Source organism: Narcine bancroftii, chromosome 7, assembly GCF_036971445.1.
Source record: "Narcine bancroftii isolate sNarBan1 chromosome 7, sNarBan1.hap1, whole genome shotgun sequence".
In the NCBI taxonomy this organism is placed as follows: Eukaryota; Metazoa; Chordata; class Chondrichthyes; order Torpediniformes; family Narcinidae; genus Narcine; species Narcine bancroftii.
In genome coordinates, this window is record NC_091475.1 from 76784332 (window position 1) to 76809133 (window position 24802).

The 24802-nt window shown below is 42.8% G+C and overlaps 1 protein-coding gene across 10 annotated transcripts in view; it reads right to left on the reverse strand.

The window, feature by feature from the left end:
- Nucleotides 1–24802, reverse strand: part of atp11a (ATPase phospholipid transporting 11A) — a 213865-nt gene that overhangs the window by 138375 nt on the left and 50688 nt on the right. For all 10 annotated transcript variants that reach the window (XM_069890379.1, XM_069890380.1, XM_069890386.1 and 7 more), the window contains exons 3-4: nt 10243–10332; nt 376–456 (exon numbers count right to left, since the gene is read on the reverse strand). In XM_069890379.1, coding sequence (XP_069746480.1) covers nt 376–456; nt 10243–10332 — 171 coding nt within the window. The remainder of the gene's footprint in view (nt 1–375; nt 457–10242; nt 10333–24802) is intronic.

The window sequence follows — 24802 nt, forward strand, 5'->3', positions numbered from 1 at the left end:
TGTGTGGGCAGCCCTCTTACCTGCGAGTCATAAGGTTTAGGGTTTTAATATCACCCCATGCATTTAATCTGGCAGGTATAACAAGGAAGTGATGACAAATATTTCAAAGAATGGCAGCGAGTTTTCCGCAGCATCTTGGCCAACCCCGCGTTCACTCGGATGAAGCTCTCCTTCAGCTGGCATGTTCAGGTGTCTTCTCCACGGCCACCTGAATGTCCCAGCTGCACTTCCCCCAGCCATGGCTGCCAGTGCATTATTTGCGTCCGAGCACCTGAAAGCGGCTCTTGACTCGTGATCTGCCTCCAAGCAAATGGACAGTGGTGGGGGTGGGGGCAGGTAATTGCAGAGTAAAGTTTTTGGTTGTACAAAGCCTACCTGTTTGATTGCTGTCACTGTGATCACAAAGAACAATGGAAGTCCACTTGTTACTGGACTGGTCGGAGTATCAATGATCAACTGAAAACAAAAGCAAGCTTTTAATTGAAATGTGCGAAGGCTTTACTTCCAAAGATATTACATCACTTACTAATTGTGAAAATCCAAGTTACGATATTTGGCTAGACACTGTGATACAATCACTTACAGAACAGCACAAGAACATGACAAATGGATGCAGGAACAGGCCATCTAAATGCCATTAAACAGGAAAGTGTGCAGACACTGAGATTGTAGTGCAATAGACTACAGTTCTTGAGGAACTCAGCAGGTCATGCAGCTCCTATAGCAATTAAAAGGTAACCAATGTTTTGGGCCTAAGCTCTTCATCAAAATATGAGCTATCCCCCTCCATCCATCACTTCTCAGATACTTTCTCTTCTCCCCTCCTGCCTATGGCATCTTGCCTGTTAGCCAATGCTCCTTCCCCTCCTGTCCTTCCACCTTTTTATTCAGGTTCCTGTCTGCTTTTTGCTCAAACCTCAATCTGCTGAGTTTCTCTAGAACCTTTCTGCATGCTATCTGAATTCCTTTCTCCCGACATTCGCATACTTTCTTAATTAAGGTGAATATGTCACTGGTCCTCTCAATCACCTGCATGTCGGCCCCAGAAGTGCATCTGGGTCCCATCAAACATCAATAGCATCCTGGTCCTATTTAGTTTTTTTCTGTTACGTGCACCAAATATTCACACATAATATTTCACTTTCTCACCTACACACCAAGGTGATTCCCATGAGACCCTTCACATCCTCCTGTTCTCACAATCCTAGTGGATCAGAAGCAGCAGAGAGCTTAAATACAATATGGCTGTGAGGCCAAGTTCTTATATTCCAGCCTGACAAATAACCTACCTGCTGGATATTATCCAACTCCTAAAACTTCAAATACACTACACTCATTGCTTTTTCACCCCCACACCTATTCGACAGAAACAACATCAAAAGAATCCAACAGATAAGACAAAATTAATTTTCCATTCAAAAATTAATTTTAGCTCTGAAATGCTAAATTAATTTTATCATCCTTTATCATAGACTCCAGCATCTTCATTATCACTGATGTCAGGTCATCATTCCAAAGCGTCAGGCCCTGACGGTGTACCTGGCAAGATACCAAAAATCTATGCCAACCAACAAGCTGGAGTATTCACAAGGATTTTCAATCTCTCACTCCTGCAGTTGGAGGTTCTCAACTGCTTCAAGGAGGCATCTATCATCCCAGTGCCCAAGAGCAGAGCGATCTGCCTCAAAGACTATCCCACAGTGGCACTAACATCTACTGTGATGAAATGCTTTGTAACATTGGTCATGGCCAGAAAGAACTTGTACCTAAGTAAAGAAGTGGACCCACTGCAATTTGCCTACCATCACAATTGTTCCACAGTAGATGCAATATTACTAGCTCTCCAATCAGCTCTGGATCACCAAGACAACAGCAACTCATACATATGACTGCTCTTCATAGACTACAGCTCAGTCTTCAACACCATTATTCCCTCAGAGCTAGTTAATAAGTTCCAAATCAGGGCCTGTGCACCCTCCTCCTGCCCCCGCAACTGGATCCAAAATTTCCTCTTTATCAGAAGACCACAGCCAGTACAAACTGAAAACAACATTTTCTCCTCACTGATGATCAACACAGGCATGCCTCAAGGATGCGTGCTTTGCCTACTACTCTACTCTATCTACATCCATCACTGTGTGGTTAGGCACAATTCAAATGCTATATACAAATTTGCCAATGACACCACTGTTGTTGGCAGAATCATAGACAGCAATGAGGAAGCATACAGGAGGGAGAGATCAGCGAGTTGAGAGGTGTCACAACAACCTTGCAATCAACATTAGCAAAACCAAGGAGATAATTGTGAACCAGGAGGAAATCAAAAGAACATGAAGTTGATCGAGTTAACTTGAAGGATTCCGAAATCAAACCATTCGTCAATACTCTAGCTACCGGTTTACTATATAGAGCCCTAATCCAACCAATAAAAGAAGGACCAAACTTAAATTTCTCCAAAACTTTAAACAAAAAATTTCATTCAACTCTATCAAATGCTTTTACTGCATCTAAAAATATCACCATCGGGTGATCTGAAGATTGTCGAAATCTATTAATCAAACTAATTACACGCAAAATGTTATCTGAAGCATATCTATTCTTTATAAAACCTGTTTAATCAATATGAATCAACCTGGGTAAAAATTTAGCCAAACAGGTTTACTTTTTCTGAAGATGATTGGTTAGATATCTGTTATAATAGTGTAACTAGATTGATAAATGCACGTTATGCAATGATTAATTACAATTTTTTATATAAATTATATTTGACACCTTAAAAATTAAAAAAATATGATTTTCATGAATCAGATTTGTGTTTTAGATGTGGTGATATGGTTGAAACTTTTTTTCATGCTGTTTGGTTATGTATACAAATACAATCTTTTTGGAAGAAAGTTCAATCTTTTTTAGAATACCTGTATAAGATTAAAATAGTTTTAGATCCAACAGTATTTTTATTAGGTAGTTTGCAACCTCTGAAAGGTTTGGGATTAGATAAGTTTCAGCTTGCTTTTGTATATTTAGCTTTATCCGTAGCAAAAAAATATATTGCTAGTACGTGGAAAGATACAAATATGATCAATATTAATAGATGGCATAATGAGATGAAATATTGTCTAATAATGGAAAAAATTATGTATGTTGCACATGATAATTATAATTTTTTAATTAATAAGTGGTTGTTATACTCAGAATATTTACATTTCAATTTATATTGATTAGATTTTAATATGTATATTTAACTTTTTCTTTAATATTCTTTTTTTCTTTCTTTATGGCTCTCCTTAGGAGAGTTGGCTGAAGGGGGGGTGTTTCTTTTCTTTCTATATATAAAAAAAATTCATGTTTATGTTTAATTGTTGTATATGTCATATTATTTGTTTTTTGAATGAATAAATAAAGTTTAAAAAAAAAGAACATGAAGTTGTGCTCATTGAGGAACCAGCAGTGGAGAGGGTCAAAAACTTTAAATTCCTGGATGTCAAGATCTCCGTGGATCTGTCTTGGAGCCTCCATGTCAATGTAATCATGAAGGCGGCTTGCGAGCAATTATACTTTGTGATGAGTTTGAGGAGATTCAGTATGTCCTTGAAATTTATTAGCTCAAGCTCTTTTTTTATTAAAATTAAGTTCCTTTAGTGCCAATTTCTCTATCGACCTTTGGTCTCTCTGGTATCTGGTGGGTTTGAGATTTTTTTTGAAGAAAAATACAAAGAAATAGTTTAATTAGTGTGCTCAATTTGGTGTTCTCCACTGTAAATTCTTCCATCCTCATGAGCCTTGTGCTTTCTTTGTCCTGATGAAAAGCTCAGTCCATTTTTTGGCATTTCTCACAGACTATATTATCTTGATCAATTTCTTGGTCAACTTGAAGATGCTCTCAAGGCTACTTTCAGCTATTTTCTTCACCTCAATATAGAATTCTACAACTTCAGTTAACAATTTATCAGTTTTTCCATTGATAATGGCTATAGCTCAGCTACTTTCTGCCATTCCCATTTCCTTTGGTCTCTGTGAATGAAATAAATGCTCAGCTTGACCCACCAGGCAAGCTTTCCTGCTCTCCATTTCACATCTTCAGTTTGTCATCCATGTTCTTCTGTCTCTGTACTCACTTTGTGCACCTGCGTTAAGTCTGTTCAGGCAACAGAAATTTCTCCTTATGGAATTGTCAAGCTACTACCAAATTTGATAGACAAAATTTAAAAATTCATGGAATTAATGTGAAAAAAAATCAACTACAATAAGTAGAAACAGAACTTCTTTAGCAAGGATTATCACAGGGTATCTGGGGCCGCAATAGATTTGCATTAAAAACTGCCATGCAATCTTTTTGGACAACCATACTTGATCAAATAAAGCAATATTCATTTTTAATGAATTAAAACAATCTTCTCTTCTGTCCACAATACAAGCAGAGTTGGCAACACTTGAGAGACTGCAGTTGCTGGGATCAGAATTTCTTTGCCTACAGCAAAAAAAAACAACTGCGGGAGGAAGTCAGTGGATAGGCAGCTCTGAAGAATGAAAGATAGAACCAATGTTTCAGGTCAAGACCCTGCATCAGGATCTGACAAATCAGAAAAGAGAATGTGGAATGCATGCAAGCAAATGGAACAAGTTTAGTTTAACAATTTGGTCAGTATGAACAAAAGGAGCTTCAGATACGCTGGGGACAAGTACTAATCAAAAACATGTTGGAGAAACTCAGAAGGTCATGCAACATCCATAGGAAATAAACTGCAGTCGACTTTGTTGAAGAAGGGCTCAGGCTAGAAATATTCACTGCCTTTTACTTTCTATGAATGCTGTGTGACCAACAGTTTCTTCAGCACCCCATTTATGGACATGTTCCCCATTGCAAAACTCTTCCACTATCTCTTTCCATCCTCAGAAGTTGCCTTTGCTGCTGAGTCTCTCCAGCAGTTGGTCTTTGGCTCCAATTCCCATCATTTCCCTTGCCCATAGACAGTGTAATGACAGAGACATAACAGTTGAGTAAACACCTTCAGTAAGAAGGGATTTCCAAGGGAAGACAAGGCTCATGTTCACAGGGATCACTGCCATTTCAACTACACCCCTTCACGCTCTGTTCCCTGTAAGGATTCTTATTTTTTTTCCATAATCCCTCCACCACCATTGCATCGACTCCCAGGATGAGGTCTTCCATGGCAGATCAATCGAGATGTCCTCCTTCAAAAATCAGAGCTTCCCTTGACTACCATCAACTCAGCCCTAACTCGTACATACTCCATCTGCCCTGGCCCCCACATTGGAATGGAGAGGCTGCGGACACCAAAGGGTGGCACTGCCACGCTCCTATTTGGAGGACTTGTCAATCAAGGTCAAGACTCACCCCAAGCCATCAAGGTGACCCTTGCGATTGGCCCACCTGATTATCAGGTGCTGCAGTCCAGAAAGCCTGCCTGGACTCAACCCTGACTTTCACCCAATTTGCCCAGGTGAATCACTAGGCTGATACCTGCAATTAGCTTTGAGCCATGAGCCGCAGCAGCCAACAGGGCCCAGCCTGCCCTGAGTGATTGCCCTCCCAATACTGCCTGCAGAATTATAAAGGGCTATGTGTGCCTTTGTTCTGCCTCTTTTGACAACTTGTGGCACATAAGTAACAACTTTCGCACTGGGTTGGGATGAGTCCAGAGGTTAGGAAACTAGAGCTGTGTCTGCACTGGTCAAGGGGTGGGGTCACATAGAAATCGCCTTGATTCTGACTGTTGATTATATGTGCTTAAGTAATTTCCCCATTTTCTGTCGGTTTTCCTTCATTATCTGAAGTGTATATTTCTTCTTTTCTTTGGCTTGGCTTCACGGACGAAGATTTATGGAGGGGGTAAAAGTCCACGTCAGCTGCAGGCTCGTTTGTGGCTGACAAGTCCGATGCGGGACAGGCAGACATGGTTGCAGCGGCTGCAGGGGAAAATTGGTTGGTTGGGGTTGGGTGTTGGGTTTTTCCTCCTTTGCCTTTTGTCAGTGAGGTGGGCTCTGCGGTCTTCTTCAAAGGAGGTTGCTGCTCGCCAAACTGTGAGGCGCCAAGATGCACGGTTTGAGGCGATATCAGCCCACTGGCGGTGGTCAATGTGGCAGGCACCAAGAGATTTCTTTAGGCAGTCCTTGTACCCTTTCTTTGGTGCACCTCTGTCACGGTGGCCAGTGGAGAGCTCGCCATATAACACGATCTTGGGAAGGCGATGGTCCTCCATTCTGGAGGCGTGACCCACCCAGCGCAGCTGGATCTTCAGCAGCGTGGACTCGATACTGTCGACCTCTGCCATCTCGAGTACTTCGACGTTAGGGATGAAAGCGCTCCAATGGATGTTGAGGATGGAGCGGAGACAACGCTTGTGGAAGCGTTCTAGGAGCCGTTGGTGATGCCGGTAGAGGACCCACGATTCGGAGCCGAACAGGAGTGTGGGTATGACAACGGCTCTGTATACGCTTATCTTTGTGAGGTTTTTCAGTTGGTTGTTTTTCCAGACTCTTTTGTGTAGTCTTCCAAAGGCGCTATTTGCCTTGGCGAGTCTGTTGTCTATCTCATTGTCGATCCTTGCATCTGATGATATGGTGCAGCCGAGATAGGTAAACTGGTTGACCGTTTTGAGTTTTGTGTGCCCGATGGAGATGTGAGGGGGCTGGTAGTCATGGTGGGGAGCTGGCTGATGGAGGACCTCAGTTTTCTTCAGGCTGACTTCCAGGCCAAACACTTTGGCAGTTTCCGCAAAGCAGGACGTCAAGCGCTGAAGAGCTGGCTCTGAATGGGCAACTAAAGCGGCATCGTCTGCAAAGAGTAGTTCACGGACAAGTTTCTCTTGTGTCTTGGTGTGAGCTTGCAGGCGCCTCAGATTGAAGAGACTGCCATCCGGTATAAGAGGTATATTTACCTCTTGCATATTGTGTGGGTGGGTGTGTGTGTGGGTGAATAGGTTCATTTAAGATTTTGACCCTGTTGTCCTATTTGCATCCCCAAAATAAACTTGTGTTTCGTACCTTGACCTTGGTCTGGTTCTTAACCTGTGGGATCCACACGAACCAGAACACATGCACAACAAGGAAAATTCACCTCGTCCTCATCTACACATCCAACATTTATCCTCTGCTATTTCTGTCAGCTACTCCGTGATCTCACCATCGGACACATCTCTCTTCAGCAAGGACTGCTCCCTCCATGACCCCCTCATTCATTCCTCCTTTCCCAGCAATTGTCCCTGTGGCACCTCATCCTGTGACACCAGGAAGTGCTACACTTGTGCCCACACCTCCTCCCTTAACACCATTCGGGGCCCCAACAGTCCTTCCAAGTGAAGCAATACTTCACTTGTGAATCTGCAGAGGGGTCATCCACTGCACCCTCTGCTCCCATTGTGACCTTCTTTACATCAGAGAGGCTGCACACAGACTGGGAAATTGCTTCATTGAGCTCTGTCCAGAGATTTCCCAGTGACAACCCATTTCAATTCCCCGTCCCATTCCCATGCAAACATGTCTGTCAATGGTCTCATGCACTGCAAATTGGAGGAATAACACCATGTTCCTTCTAGGCACCCTCTAACCAGATGGCATTGTCATTGGCTTCTCCTGTTTCTATTAACCCCCTTCCCATTCCCATTTCTCCTTTCCTCTCTCCATTTTGCCTGTTTCCTTTCCTCCTGCTCTTCACCCAATCAATTCTCACATTTCTCCTCCAACCCTCTCATGTTCAATTATCACTATTTGTTTGTCTGTGCACCTCCTCCTGCTCTTTCTTTCCTTCTTTGAAGTCTTAATTCAGGTGCCTGTCTACTTTTTACTCCTACCTTGAAGTGATCAGATCCAAAATATCAGTTCTATATCTTTACCTCCTCTGGACGCTGCGAGTCCTATGGAGTTCCTCCAGTGTTTCTGTGTTCTTACTACAATCACAGTGTCTGCAAACTTCCAGACATGCTATTAATGGTGGTCTAGGAATGCCTAGACGAGCCTGCAGCTGACGTGGACTTTTACCCCCTCCATAAATCTTCGTCCGCGAAGCCAAGCCAAAGAAGAAAGAAAGAAGGAATGCTACCCTGTCTGTAACATAAGGTGCTCTATACTCCCCTTCATTCACTGACTACCTCACCTTGTTTAGAACATCCCCATGCTCATCTCCATTTATCCCCTTCTACCACCAGCCCTGTAGCTTAACAAGGTTCTTTTGTGTTCTTCTTAGTTTGGAGCAAGGGCCTTCAACCTGAAATATTAACTTTGTTTCTGTTCCCACAGGCACAGTACAACCTACTGAATATTTCTGTCTTTACTGAGATCTGCAGCAGCTGTATTTTTGTTTTATAAGCCTCTTCCTTGGATTTAATGCATCCATTAATTTTTCTGGTCAACCACAGATAGAATATATTTTTGACTTTTGACTTTGCTTTTGTGCATTCAAGGGCATTCCATTAGATTCCAACCACTGAAATGCGCTGGCTTATCAGCACTGCATCCTCCCATTCAATCACATCTAACTCTCCCTTTTCCTTTATTGTTTCCTTTATTTATATTCAAGGGTCATTTCATATTGAACACCACCACTTTCAAAATCATTGCAATATTCTACCATATTGTGGTCAGTCTTCTACAAAGGAGCTTCAACAATTCTGTCATGAATTGAAAATGAAAATAAGTTACCCATGCTGGAAATTTCCTTCATCAAATATTTTTATTCATTTTGATTATAAAGCAGAAAACACAAAAGTACAAAAAGCAACTGCAGAGTTTTAAGTGTAAATAAGAGATTAAATCATTAAAAAAGATAAAAATCATAAGACATTATCTGCAATTCATAAAAAATAATTTTATCCCAATTAAAGAGAAATCCAAACTCATCCCGACTTTATCAATGTTGTATAATTATCAGCATAATTAATACTTAAAATGAAAGAGAAAAAAACTCAAGGATTAAAGATTAAGAAAATGACTCATAAATGGCCCCCACAGCATTTGAAATCTTGTTCCTGAATTATTAATTGAATAATGAATCTTTTCTAAGTTTAAACATGACATAATGTCTTTCATGCTGGAAATTTGAAATAAAAATAGAAAATGATTTGAAACGATTCAGCAGGTCGGGCAACATCTGTGCCAGATAATCAATTAACATTTATCCACTGCTCAAAATAGGACCCAAAAATAGCCTTTCCCCAAGTTGGTTCCTCAACATATTGATCTAGAAAAGCATTTTGTGTACATTCCACAAAGTAATTTATCACCTCATTAAAGCAAATTTCTTTTAGGTAGGTTGAATTCTCCTACAATGTTTCTTTCATTTGAGTATTTTTTAACTAGTCACAAATTCCAATTCTACACCCACATCTGTCAAGCCAAAATTAACTGGCACCAACCGATCTCCCCATTTCTTAATGGTGTTACTTTTCCTTTTCTTCCTCAGAATCAAATACCCTGGAATTATTATTCCTATATTCATTAGTGTAGTATATTCCTTAAGAGCTGTATCATTTTGATAGCTTTCATCTCTGACATTTACTTGTAAAGATTGTTGTAGAATTAGAAAACTCTAAAGCTTTTGCAAGTTTAATGTTGTAATTTGTCTGTATTTGACCACTTTTGCTACTTTGTTGACTCTACCTTCCTCACTTGCTACTTTTCTAACTTTAAGCTATGGGTGGACTTGGATGCACTTGGGTTTTTCTCTGGAAAATGGGAAGCCGGAGAGGTGGTGGGGTTGGGAAATGTGGAGGCTTGTAAAACAATAAGAGGTATTGATAGGGTGGATGGTCGGACCTCACCCCCACCCCCCCATCGAAGAATAGGATATCAACATGCTGGAGGATGCGTGTTTAGAGTAGGGTAAGGTTTTGGGGAAAGAAGTGTGGGATTTTTGTTTTGGTACGTGGAGAGTGGTGGGCTCCTGGAGCAGGGTGCTGGGAGTAGTGCAGAGGCAAATATGATGGCAGCCATTTGGGAGGTTTTTAATTGGACACGTGTGCTAGGAATGAAGGGATTTATATCGTGTACAGACAAAGTTTCAGTGTGGTTTAGGAACAATGTTCAATGTAGACATTTGAGCGGAAGGACCTGGCCCTGTGCTGTTCGATATCCTGCTTTTTAATCTTCTTTCCCCAATTCCATGCAAGGTTCCCCTCCCACTGCCCTCTCAATACTATACAAAGGAGCTTTCATGGTGGCAAAGCATACAAACTCTCAAAAACCAGCACCCCTCAGGTTTTCAATGAACAATGGAACCATACATACCTGCACAAGAAATATGATCAGGAAGTAGAAGTTTGCAATTCTTCGAAACTGTTCAAACAAGTTTTTGGGAATGAAGTTCCAGAAAGTGTACTTTTTGGGTAAGGAAAAAAAATAAAATCAGAACAATTCAATTAAAACAGCATCCACGGAATTATCAAATTTTCATTAAAACATTTTCCACCGTACTATCAATCCATAACATCAGAAATAAATGCAAAAACATTTTATTGCTGCACATGCCAATTTACTTACTTCCATGATGAACGATTGGTTACTGAGGATTATTTGCTGGGGGCATGTACAAAAGTCATCTCTTATTTTCCCCAAGGATCCTGCACCATTTACAGGATATTTCAAAAGTTCTCAGTTTGGATTCTGGTTCCAGCAACAACTTTGACCTACACTTCAGTTTGATCATAGATATGTGATCAAACATTCTATATGTCAACCAGACTGCTCAATAGACACTAGGATCACCTGACTAACTGTGGCCTTAAGAAATATTCCCTTTGTCCTGTCCATCTGTCCCCCACTAGCTGTCTTTTTAAAAAATTCTCATTTGTTCCCCAGTTCTGCATGGATTCAGATGTGATGAGTAAGTGACTATATAGAATGATGCAATACCTTTATTTGGCATTTCAGATCAACATTCTGGAGGAACTTTATTTGCATTTTGGGTGGGACGAGGCTTGGGAGAAAGACTAATGGAATAAGCTTTTGTTCCTCCACATGGATTATGGTGGGTGCCTGGACTTAGTCTTGGGAGTAGTGGCAGAGACAGATAGGATTGCACCTGTTTGGGAATTTTGCTAGGAACAAAGGGATTGGCATCACATGCAGATAACAGTTTGGTTTAGATTTGATATTTTGGGTGCAGACATTGTGGGCTGAGGGACCTGTTCCTGTGGAAACATCATGGAACGAGGGTGTGATCACACAGTTGTTTAAGAGGACATGGCCAGATTTATAATAGAAACCTAGGATGTAGTTGCAGTAGTAGGCCATTCAGCCCTTCAACCCTGTTCTACCATTCAATTTAACCATGTGACTTCTGTAATGTAGATAAATATTGGGAGAATTTGGTAAAATTAGAGTAGGTTACATTCATACACACATTTTAAAACATCTTATTTGAAATACTGAACATTTCATATTCAATGAATTTTACAGAAACTATGGAGAATGCTATGCACATTCCACAAGTAGGTGCTAATTGAAATGATGTCATCAAATGAATAGACTGGAGACAGGTCATTTGTGTTGAACATTTTTACAAGACTTCTGAACTTTCTGCAAAGTGCACAGAAAGGTCACTCCTGAGAAGTTTGTTTACCTAAGAAGACAGATGGGAGCAAAAGACTAACTTCGATTGTTTGCTCGAGAAGGTGGGGGCGGGGGGGGGGGGGTTGCAATGAGAGAGTCACATGGGGCTTCTGGCAGTTGGATATGTGTGAGAGAGAGAGAGAGAGAGAGAGAGAGAGAGAGAGAGAGAGAGAGAGAGAGAGAGAGAGAGAGACACACATACGAGAATAGTCACAGCTGAAGCAAGCAGAAGCTTGTAGGAATTGAAACAGAAAGCGCCAGAGCAGCGGATGGCTGGAAGTGCTATCTGTCTCTTGGAATAAGCGGAACAGAAAGGAACTCTGAGATAGCCTGAAAGAAAGAGGTCATCATCTGGAGAACCCGGATGGGGCAAGTTTCATCAGCAAGACATTGAGGTGACTAATGGTGGTATCTCAGTTGTGGAAATCCTGGAACAACAAATCTCTTTCTACAAACCCTATGAGAACCTTCCTAAGCAGTAAACATTTACCTTTCGAGCACCAACGCCTGGTAAACTTTATACATGTTAAATTCTGTGCACAGTGTAAGAAATGCCTGCAACCAGTGAACTTGGAAGAATGAAACACGAGACTGAACTTTTATTAAATTTACACACACACATTATATACATGTGTGCTTAGAATTAGAAGGGGGTTAAGGTTAGTTAAGTTAATAGATAAGTTAAAGTTTGATTCTGTTTTCATGTTTAAAGATAATTAAAAACAACTTTTCTTTAAGTAACTACTTGTCTTGGTGAATGTCTATTGTTGCTGGGTTTTGGGGTCCTTTAGGCTCGTAACATTTTAGTACCCAGATCTCTCTCTATACCCCTTGATCCCGTCAGCTGCAAGGGTCACATTCAACTCTCTTTTCAATAGATCTATGTTTAATGAATGTTCTATCTAATGAACTGGCCTCAACAACTTTCTGCAACAAGTTCACAACTCCGAATAAAGAAGATCAGACTCATCTGGGAACAAAATGACTTCCCTCTTATCCTTAGTCTGTGACTTCATGATCTGATCTTCCTCAATATTAGGAACATTCTTCTTGCATCTGATCGCTCTCCTCTTGTCAGAATGTTACTATCAGATCCCATCTCATTCTTCCAAATACCAATGAGTACAACCCTAGTTTATCCATCAATCCTGCCATCTGTTTTGTGGGAAGGGAAAAGTTCAGTGGGTTTAAAGAGCAAGGAGTCTGGACACAGGCTGAACACAGGAAGGATCTTCATTAAAACACACTTAATAGGATTGCAACAAGGATAACAAACTAGAACAAAACACTTTATAATCAGCGACATCGGACTCAAGGTGACTGATACCAGAAACTGCTTGCACTCATACAAACACAGTAAAACGCAGGCACATTGGAGTTTACACTATTGATACTGGCATTTGTGTATAACCAAGGATTACAATACACTACCTGCAGTGCATTATCTAATTGGGCACGGCTCCAATGCTACCTAACCGTCCTGATCCCTGTGCAGTAGAAACCTTACCAACAACTCCTCCAGCGTTGTCCACAGTTCGCAACCTGGAGTGGAGCAGGGTTTGTCTTAGGACCAAAGAGAAATAGCCACTACACATGGTGGACTTTATAGTAAAACAAGTTGGAGGGTCTGGCCCAAGTAATCACAAGGTGATTAAAGGGGCCAATGGTCAGGTGTGCAGTAATGGGTGAACAGAGTCCAACACTGATTGGCAGGTAATGCGACTTTTGTCTATGTTCCAGATGGAGAGGTTACATGAATGTCCACAATCTACACTACACCGTCCCAGGGAATAGTCTGGTGAACCTTCGCTGCACTTCTTCAATAGCAAAGGTGGACTCAATACCCAAAGTGTGACCTTACTAAGGCCCATACAACTGCAGCGAGTCTTCCCTGCTCTCTTCACCTCCTATATTCCAACCTTCAATGACTGATGCACCACAAACATCAGGTCTCAATGAGCCTCTCCTCCTAATTTGTCACCATTTTGATAAACTGTCTCCATTTTATTGCTAACAAAGTGGATCACCCATTTATTCTGCATCTGCCTTCTCTCCCTACCTCTTGGAATCTTCTTCACAGCTCACACTGCTACCCAGCTGTGTCATCAGCAAACCTAGTTACATTACCTAGTTTGTCAAGGCTATGATTCTTCCCTATGGAAGGAGATTGGGTGATAATCTACAGAAAAATAGACAGTTTAACATATTGAAAAGAAAGAACGCTTCCCTGTGCAAATAAAGTCAATAATTCGTATGGCAAGATTCAAGATAATTGGGTAGGATTAAAAGTATTCTTTTCCTCCACAATAGTAGCACAAGCATGTAAGAGAAGAACTTTGCAGCACTGCTAAAAACTCTGGTCTTAGAACTTGAGGTGCTATGACCAAGTTGAGTGAGATGATGGGTTGATCTAAATAGCTTTCTCCTGGTTTTCAAGGACATGATTGGGTGAATTTCTATTTTTAATTCCTTTACAAAATAGGCCAGCAAGCCAACCGTTGTAAGAAAGTTAATCATCATCTTCTTAGAGCAACTGAGGACAGACAATAATTGCTGGCCTTGGAGAACAGATTGGTATTGGAAAAACTTGAGCTAATCAATGTCTAGAATCAAGGATCAAATCAGTTCCTTTGTTCTGGGTTGTTAATTAGGTTTTTGGAGCTGCATTGATGCAAGGAAACACATTCCATCTCTCTCTTGATGGGTCACATGGTAATGAAAAAGATTTTTTTTAAGAACTCTTGTGGCAGAAAATGCAACCAACACGGTACAATTGTTAGATTCTCTCCTGTCAGGAAACCTCATTGCTTTTGTCGGTGTTGGATGAATGTTATTTGCATCAGATGCAAGTTACAACTTCCCATAAACTTGCAAGTCAGTGGCGATCACATTGCTCTGACACAAGTGTGAATAACCCACTTGTGTTCTGTGAACATCCACAATTCCAGAGATGGACCAGAATAACACATACTAGGATGGGTCCATAAGAAAGGCAGAATGGTGACGTGCATGAAAGGTATAGTTACCCCCTAATGCAACAGACCAGTGGGCAGATTGTGAAAGAGCAGTTTCAAAAGCTTCAGTCAGCAGAGACAAAATTGGACAGACGCATTTCACATTTCTTCACAGCAGGGAGGGAGACTGCTTAGTCAACTTAGTCAATGTCAGCTCTCAGAAAAAATTATCATTCCTATTCCCCACCCCTTCCTCTCACACACCCATCAACTCCCCACTCATTCACACTTGGTGTAACTTTTTTTAAAACCAGAAATAGACTATTCACAATAAAATATGTAAAAAAATGTTCAAGGTCTATATCCACCCTTGATTTCATATCCATACCTTTCATTATTGTACATTGTTTCATTCATTTCTATTTACACCATTGCCACCACCTGGTGATTGTTTGAGGGGCTTCCCTTCAGCCTCAGTCCCTCAATGTCCGTAAACAGAAGGGTTGCAGACTGTAGACCTTTCCCACAGCTCCCTCACATTGGCTGTACCAAACCTCAGTGAATCCATCAGCAAGAATTCCTGCTGCCTGGGCTGCTGCCTGGAAGATACCAGTCAGAAGCATTCCCGCACCAACACCGTGTGCTGAAAGACAAACAGGTTTCGGGCAGACCAAAGTGTCTCTTTTATCGAGTTGATCGTCTTCTAGTAGTTAACATAACAATTAACATAACAATTACAGCACGGAAACAGGCCATTAGGCCCTTCTAGTCCGCACCGAACCAAACACCCCTTTCTAGTCCCACCTCCCTGCACAATGCCGATAACCCTCCATCTTCTTCTCATTCATATACCTGTCCAACCTTTTCTTAAATAATACAATTGACTCCGCCGCCACTATTTCTCCCGGAAGATCATTCCACAGGGCTACCACTCTCTGAGTAAAGAAGTTCCCCCTCATGTTACCTCTAAACCTCTGCCCCTTAATTCTTAACTCATGTCCTCTTGTTTTAATCTTTCCTCCTCTTAACGGAAATAGTCTATCCACATCCACTCTGTCTATCCCTTTCATAATCTTAAATACTTCTTTCAAATCCCCTCTCAACCTTCTACGCTCCAAAGAATAAAGACCTAATCTGTCCAATCTCTCCCTATACTCTAGATGCTTAAACCCAGGTAACATTCTGGTAAACCTTCTCTGCACTCTCTCCACTCTGTTTATATCCTTCCTATAATTAGGCGACCAGAACTGCACATAGAACTCCAAATTAGGCCGCACCAACGTCTTATACAATCTCAACATCACCTCCTAACTCCTATATTCCATGCAATGATTGATAAAGGCCAGCATACTAAAAGCCTTCTTCACCACCCTATTCACGTGAGTTTCTACCTTCAGGGAACGATGTACCGTTACTCCTAAATCTTTCTGCTCTTCTGTATTCATCAATGCTCTCCCATTTACCACGTATGTCCTATTCTGATTCTTCTTACCAAAATGAAGCACCTCACACTTATCAGCATTAAATTCCATCTGCCATTTTTCAGCCCACTTTTCTAAGCAGCCCAAATCCCTCTGCAATCCTTGAAAACCTTCTTCATTATCCACTATTCCACCTATCTTAGTATCGTCTGCATATTTACTAATCCAATTCACCACCCCATCATCTAGATCATTAATGTATATAACAAACAACAATGGGCCCAATACAGATCCTTGAGGCACACCACTGGTCACCGGCCTCCAACCTGACAGACAATTATCCACTACCACTCTCTGGCCTTTCCCTTTCAGCCAATGTTCAATCCATTTGACTATCTCAAAATTTATACCTAAAGACTGCACCTTCCTAACTAACCTTCCATGTGGTACCTTATCGAAGGCCTTACTGAAGTCCATATAGACAACATCCACTGCGCTACCCTCATCCACATTCCTAGTCACCTCTTCAAAAAATTCAATCAGATTGGTCAAACATGACCTTCCTCCCACAAATCCATGTTGAGTGCTCCTGATCAGACCCTGTCTATCCAGATGTTTATGTACTATCTCTAAGAATTTTCTCCATTAATTTACCTACCACAGACGTCAAACTTACAGGCCGATAGTTGCCAGGCTTCCTCCTTGAACCCTTTTTAAATAACGGAACCACATGCGCAATGCGCCAATCCTCCGGCACTATCCCCATATCTAATGACATTTGGAAAATTACCACCAGAGCCTCTGCTATTTCCTCCTTCACTTCTCTCAATGTCCTGGGGAAGATCCCGTCTGGTCCCGGAGACTTATCCACCTTTATATTCTTCAAAAGCCTTAAAACTACACCTTTTGTAATCTCTATATTCCCCATATTTACCCAATTTGCTTTTTTTTTTTTTTTATCTCACATCTCCCAATATCCTTCTCCTTAGTGAATACCGGAGGAGTCACGCGATGGAGTAGTGGCCGGACGGTGAACTCCAGCCCTCTCCAGAAAAGTCGAGAAAAACAAGAGAAAACACAAAGGCACAGAAATAAAAGTTACAGAAAAGTGAGTATAAAGGTGGAAAGAAGATGGCGACAAAAAAAGAAAAGTCGAAAGCAACGGTAAGAAGAGAGGAAGAGAAGACAAAGGAGGGAAAAGGTGAAGGCCTTACCTGTCCGAAGAGGCCCGCTGCGGAGAGAGAAACCCGCTCCCTCAGGTCGGTAAATAATGGACTACAAAAATGGCTCGCAGAGCCGAACAAAAGTGCGCAACCGCGCATGCGCGAAGTTTCGCGCATGCGCGATGCGAATGAAAAAAAACACACCGACGGGAGGGGGGACCAGCTGGGGAGTCGATCTCCACAGCCGGCAACGACAGCTGCAGAACACCTGCAGCAAGAAGAGACCACAGAAGACAATAGAAACAAGATAGAAGAGGAGGAAAGGGCACCAAAGAAACAACAGATGGTCAACCCAGAGGAAGAAGAAGAGGAAGAGTATGGTGAAATAGAAGAAGAAAAGAGAGGCAAGGTAAAGGATATACTTGCTCTTATTAGAGGATACATGGAATCATTTAAAGAATGGCAAACACAGGAATTTAAGGATTTAAGAAAAAGAATAAACAACACAGAGGAGAAAATAATTAAAATGGAGATGACCTTAACAGAAATGGGAAAAAAAATGGACAAGATGGAAGAGCGGGCAGTAGCAGCAGAAATGGAGGTAGAAGACTTAAAAAAGAAATTGGAGAAATCTAATAAAAAAACTAAAGAGACACAAGAACTACTAGCTCAAAAAATAGATACAATGGAAAACCATAACAGAAGAAATAACATAAAGATAGTGGGCCTTAAGGAAGATGAAGAAGGCAAGAATATGAGGGAGTTTATAAAAGAGTGGATCCCTAAGACCCTAGGATGTCCAGAACTACAGCATGAAATGGAAATAGAAAGGGCACATAGAGTATTGGCCTCTAAACCACAACCACAACAAAAACCAAGATCTATTGTAGTAAAATTCCTAAGATATACTACAAGAGAAAAGGTACTGGAGAAGACAATGGAAAAAGTAAGAGAGGGCAACAAACCACTGGAGTATAAAGGGCAAAAAATCTTCATTTATCCAGATATAAGTTTTGAACTCCTAAAGAAGAGAAAAGAGTTCAATACAGCAAAGGCGATTTTATGGAAGAAAGGGTATAAATTTATACTAAAGCATCCAGCGGTATTGAAAATATTTATTCCAGGACAACAAAACAGACTATTCGCGGATCCAGAAGAAGCACGAAAATTTGCAGAACAATTACAACAATAGACTGAGGGAGGAAGACGGGTAATGAGAGTTAAAATGATCACGACTGATATGTATGTGGGTAAAGACAAAAATAGACTGAGGGATGAAGACGGGTAATGAGAGTAAAAATGATCACGATTGATATGTATGCAGGTAAAGAGGTATAAGAGTGAATAGAGACAATGAGCATACATGAATGTATCTGTACTTAGAGGAAAATATGGATAGTATAGACAAGAATTAATAAGGGAAGGTAATGGAATAGAGAGAATAAGGAGGGAATTAAAAGAGGGACCTTTGTGACATATGAAAAGTGAAATCTTTTCTGGGGGAGGCGGGGTGGGGGGAAATAGCGGTCACTGCAAAATCAGTTGACGCTTGCGAGTGGATTCGCAAATCCAAATGGAGAGGGGAGATGTGGTTGTCCGACAAGGGATAAAGGACAACTCAGGAGGTGAAGGGGAGATTGGGGATAAATAAGATAGAAATAGGAGAATAAGGAAAATGTTAGATGTTGTAGGAATGTTGTCTTATAAAGAGTTGAAAATAAGAAAACAGAAATGGAAAAGGAGGAAAGGTAATGATGGAAAAACGGAAAGAGAAGATAAACAAAATATAAAAGGGCTACGCTGAACTATATGTCTTTAAATATTAATGGAATACATAACCAAATTAAAAGGAAGAAACTACCAAATTTAAATGAATAAATGTATTCCATTAGAAAAAATAACATATTGGTTAAGAAATAACATTGAAATATTCGAACAAGTATAGGAGCCTTACATTAAATACAATAGCGAAAACCTACCGGGGACAAACATTACCTAAGTTGATGGAAGGAGAAGGAAAGAAAAGAATGGACTCAGTAGAATTTCTGGTGTAATTTTGTTGAATGGCAACATTGTCTGACTGGCTTAATGCAACCTAGATTGTATACCTAAAATGGATGAGAGGGGGGGGGTGGGGGGGTGGTTTGGGAGGAAAGGGGGGGGGGAGAAAAAGTCACTGTATATATGTGAAAAGAAATAGTGTATATCATGGCTAATGTGATTTATGGTGTGAAAAATAAAAAAATTTATAAAAAAAAAAAAAAAAAAAAAAAAAAAAAAAAAAATCTTGTATTCTGACACTTCTCCATATTCCTTCAATTTCTTATGTAATTCTTTTATTGATATTTCTGGTTCTGTTAAGTATACTATAACATCATCTGAAAATAAACTGATTTTACATTCCTTGTCTTTTATTTTTATCCCTTTCATTTTATTTTCTGTTCTTATCAGTTCTGCTAGTGGTTCTATGGCTAACGCGAACAATAAGGGGCGATAGTGGGCATCCCTGCCTTGTTGATCTGCTTAATTTAAATTGTTTTGATATATATCCATTTTCGCCAATGGCCCCTTATATAATGCTTTAATCCAATTATGTTCCTGGGCTTTGGCTTGAAGTGAAGGTTGAGCTTGCAGCGAACCAGCCGGTGGTCAGTGTGGCATTCCGCGCTAGGCATGACCCTGGTGTGGAGCACATCTCGTTTGTCACTTTCTCGCACCAGGATGTAGTCCAGGAGGTGCCAGTGTTTGGATCGGGGATGCATCCAGGTGGTCTTAAGGCTGTCCCTCTGCTGAAAAAGGGTGTTTGTAATGACGAGCCGCTGTTCTGCGCAGAGCTCCAACAGGAGGCGCCCATTGTCGTTGCACTTGCCGACACCATGCTTGCCCAGGATTCCTGGCCAGGTTTCTGAGTCTTTGCCGACACGAGCGTTGAAGTCGCCCAGGATGACAACCTTGTCGGCTGTAGGGGTGCGTTGGATGAGGTTGCGCAGGTCGGTGTAGAACTTGTCCTTTTCTGCTGGTTCCGCCTGGAGGGTTGGAGCATAGACACTGACGAGGGTGATGTGACGCTTGTTTTGAAGGGGGAGTCGCATGGACATGATTCGGTCCGAGAGGCCTGTCGGAAGGTTTTCGAGTTTGGAGGCAATGAAGCTCTTGACCATGAAGCCTACACCAGATAGGCGTCGTTCATCCGAAGGCTTGCCAGACCAGTAGAGTGTGTAGCCCGCGCCGCGTTCTTGGAGGCTGCCTACATCTGCCAGGCGGACTTCACTGAGAGCGGCTATGTCGATGTCAAGTCTGAGGAGTTCATGTGCAATGAGGACAGACCGACGTTCAGGTCGGTGGCTGTCAGCCTTGTCTAGCATGGTTCTGATGTTCCAGCATGCTAGCTTGAGTTTGTGAGCATCTTTTGAGGGGGAGGACGTGGAGGGGGAGGACGTGGAGGGGGAGGACGTGGAGGGGGAGGACGTGGAGGGGGAGGACGTGGAGGGGGAGGACGTGGAGGGGGAGGACGTGGAGGGGGAGGACGTGGAGGGGGAGGACGTGGAGGGGGAGGACGTGGAGGGGGAGGACGTGGAGGGGGAGGACGTGGAGGGGGAGGACGTGGAGGGGGAGGACGTGGAGGGGGAGGACGTGGAGGGGGAGGACGTGGAGGGGGAGGACGTGGAGGGGGAGGACGTGGAGGGGGAGGACGTGGAGGGGGAGGACGTGGAGGGGGAGGACGTGGAGGGGGAGGACGTGGAGGGGGAGGACGTGGAGGGGGAGGACGTGGAGGGGGAGGACGTGGAGGGGGAGGACGTGGACCTGTCCTCGGGCCTGCGCAAAGGAGCTTTTAGGTGGAGTGCAGTGCGCGCAGTACTGGCCCCACCCTTTACACCCATGGTTCGTGTGCCGTGGCCAAGCAAGCTGGGACGTGGCAGCGAGGTCCTTGGGTCGTAGGTTTTATATCGGAGTGGCCTTCTCCTATGCAGGTTTCTTACCCGGGCTGGAGGGGCCTGCCTCCCCTCCTAGGTCGGTCCATACTGCCCGGACCGGGGCCGAGGCCGCCGCAGCTCACCCTGTGCCTGGACTGGGGCCGCCGCCTCCCACTCTCTGCCCGGACCGGGGCCTCCGCCTGCCCCACTCGACCGAGGCCGGGGCCGCCGCCTCCCCCTTGCTCCTGCCCGGATCGAGGCCGCCGCCGTCTACCCTTCGCCCGGACCGGGGCCGGGGCCGCTGCTGCTCTCCCTGTGTCCGGACTGGGGCCGCCGCCTCCCACTCCCTGTCCGGACCGGGGCCTCCGCCTGCCTCTCTCGACCGAGGCTGGGGCCGCCGTCTCCCCCTTGCTCCTGCCCGTATCGGGGCTGCCGCCGTCTACCCTTCGCCCGGACCAGGGCCGGGGCCGCTGCTGCTCTCCCTGTGCCCGGACTGGGGCCGCCGCCTGCCACTCTCTGCCCGTATCGGGGCCTCCGCCTGCCTCACTCGACCGAGGCTGGGTCCACCCAGCCTGGGGGCAATAAAGCCCCCAGAAAGAGGTTCAATGTTGGAAACCTGCAGTCAGACGAAGCGAGAGGAAACTTCCAGGCAAACCTCAAAGCAAAGCTCGACGATGCAACCCGCCTCACGGACCCGTCCCCTGAAACCCTCTGGGATCAGTTGAAGACTACCATACTGCAATCCACTGAAGAGGTACTGGGCTTCTCCTCCAGGAAAAACAAGGACTGGTTTGACGAAAACAGCCAGGAAATCCAGGAGCTGCTGGCAAAGAAGCGAGCTGCCCACCAGGCTCACCTTACAAAGCCGTCCTGTCCAGAGAAGAAACAAGCCTTCCGTCGCGCATGCAGCCATCTTCAGCGCAAACTCCGGGAGATCCAAAATGAGTGGTGGACTAGCCTCGCCAAACGAACCCAGCTCAGCGCGGACATTGGCGACTTCAGGGGTTTCTACGAGGCTCTAAAGGCTGTGTACGGCCCCTCACCCCAAGTCCAAAGCCCGCTGCGCAGCTCAGACGGCAAAGTCCTCCTCAGCGACAAGATCTCCATCCTCAACCGATGGTCAGAACACTTCCAATCTCTTTTCAGTGCCAACCGCTCAGTCCAAGATTCCGCCCTGCTCCAGCTCCCTCAACAGCCCCTAAGGCTAGAGCTGGATGAGGTTCCCACCCTGGATGAGACATATAAGGCAATCGAACAACTGAAAAGTGGCAAAGCAGCAGGTATGGATGGAATCCCCCCAGAAGTCTGGAAGGCTGGCGGCAAAACTCTGCATGCCAAACTGCATGAGTTTTTCAAGCTTTGTTGGGACCAAGGTAAACTGCCTCAGGATCTTCGTGATGCCACCATCATCACCCTGTACAAAAACAAAGGCGAGAAATCAGACTGCTCAAACTACAGGGGAATCACGTTGCTCTCCATTGCAGGCAAAATCTTCGCTAGGATTCTACTAAATAGAATAATACCTAGTGTCGCCGAGAATATTCTCCCAGAATCACAGTGCGGCTTTCGCGCAAACAGAGGAACTACTGACATGGTCTTTGCCCTCAGACAGCTCCAAGAAAAGTGCAGAGAACAAAACAAAGGACTCTACATCACCTTTGTTGACCTCACCAAAGCCTTCGACACCGTGAGCATCCTCAACGCTCCATCCTCAACATCCATTGGAGCGCTTACATCCCTAACGTCGAAGTACTCGAGATGGCAGAGGTCGACAGCATCGAGTCCACGCTGCTGAAGATCCAGCTGCGCTGGATGGGTCACGTCTCCAGAATGGAGGACCATCGCCTTCCCAAGATCGTGTTATATGGCGAGCTCTCCACTGGCCATCGTGACAGAGGTGCACCAAAGAAAAGGTACAAGGACTGCCTAAAGAAATCTCTTGGTGCCTGCCACATTGACCACCGCCAGTGGGCTGATAACGCCTCAAACCGTGCATCTTGGCGCCTCACAGTTTGGCGGGCAGCAACCTCCTTTGAAGAAGACCGCAGAGCCCACCTCACTGACAAAAGGCAAAGGAGGAAAAACCCAACACCCAACCCCAACCAACCAATTTTCCCCTGCAACCGCTGCAATCGTGTCTGCCTGTCCCACATCGGACTTGTCAGCCATAAACGAGCCTGCAGCTGACGTGGACTTTTTACCCCCTCCATAAATCTTCATCCGCGAAGCCAAGCCAAAGAATCCAATTAATATATTTCTCTGGTAAACTGAATTTTTGTAGTACTTTGAATAAATAATTCCCTTCTACTCTGTCAAAGGCCTTCTCTGCGTCTAAAGCAACTGCTACTGTTGGAGCTTTATTTCCTTCTACTGCATGAATTAAGTTAATAAATTTACAAATATTGTCTGTTGTTCGTCTTTTTTAATAAATCCAGTTTGGTCTAGATTTACTATTTTTGGTACATAGTCGGCTAATCTGTTTGCTAATAGTTTAGCTATTATCTTATAATCTGTGTTAAGTTAAGATATTGGTCTATATGATGCTGGTGCGAGTGGATCTTTCCCAGTCTTTGATATTACTGTAATTATTGCTGATTTGCATGAATCTGGTAAGCTTTGTGTTTTATCAATCTGGTTGATTACTTCCAAGAGGGGAGGAATTAATAAATCTTTAAATGTTTTATAAAATTCTATTGGGAATCCATCCTCTCCTGGTAGTTTTTTTAATTATCTCTTGTATTTCTACTATTTCAAATGGTTCTGTTAATTTATTTTGTTCCTCTATTTGTAATTTCAGTAGTTCAATTTTAGTTAAAAATTCATCTATTTTGTCTTCTTTCCCTTCGTTTTCAGTTTGGTATAATTGTTCGTAGAATTCTCTGAAGTTTTCATTAATCTCCGTTGGATTATATGTGATTTGTTTGTCTTTTTTCCTTGATGCCAATACCATTCTCTTAGTTTGTTCTGTCTTAAGCTGCCATGCTAGAATTTTGTGCGTTTTTTTCTCCTAGTTCATAATATTTCGGTTTTGTCTTCATTATGTTCTTCTCCACCTTATATGTTTGTAGTGTTTCATATTTTTTTTTTATCTGCCAATTCTCTTCTTTTAGTTGTGTCTTCCTTCATTGCTAATTCTTTTTCTATATTTGCTATTTCCCTTTCCAACTGCTCTGTTTCCTGATTGTAGTCCTTCTTCATCTTGGTTACATAACTTATTATTTGCCCTCTGATGAATGCTTTCATTGCGTCCCATAGTATAAACTTATCTTTCACTGATTCCATATTTATTTCAAAGTACATTTTAATTTGTCTTTCAATTAATTCTCTAAAATCCTGCCTTTTAAGTAGCATGGAGTTTAATCTCCATCTATACATTCTTGGAGGGATGTCCTCTAACTCTATTGTCAATATTGAGTGGTCCGATAATATTCTAGCTTTATATTCTGTTTTTCTAACTCTGTCTTGCATGCGAGCTGATAACAGGAATAGGTCTATTCTTGAGTAGGTTTTATGTCTAACCGAATAATACGAATATTCCTTTTCCTTTGGGTGTTGTTTCCTCCATATATCCAAAAGTTGCATTTCTTGCATCGATTTAATTATAAATTTGGTTACTTTGTTCTTTCTGTTAATTTTTTCCCCAGTTTTATCCATGTTTGAATCCAAATTAAGGTTGAAATCCCTTCCTATTAGTATGTTCCCTTGCGTGTCTGCTATCTTCAAAAAAATATCTTGCATAAATTTTTGATCTTCTTCGTTAGGTGAATATACATTGAGTAAATTCC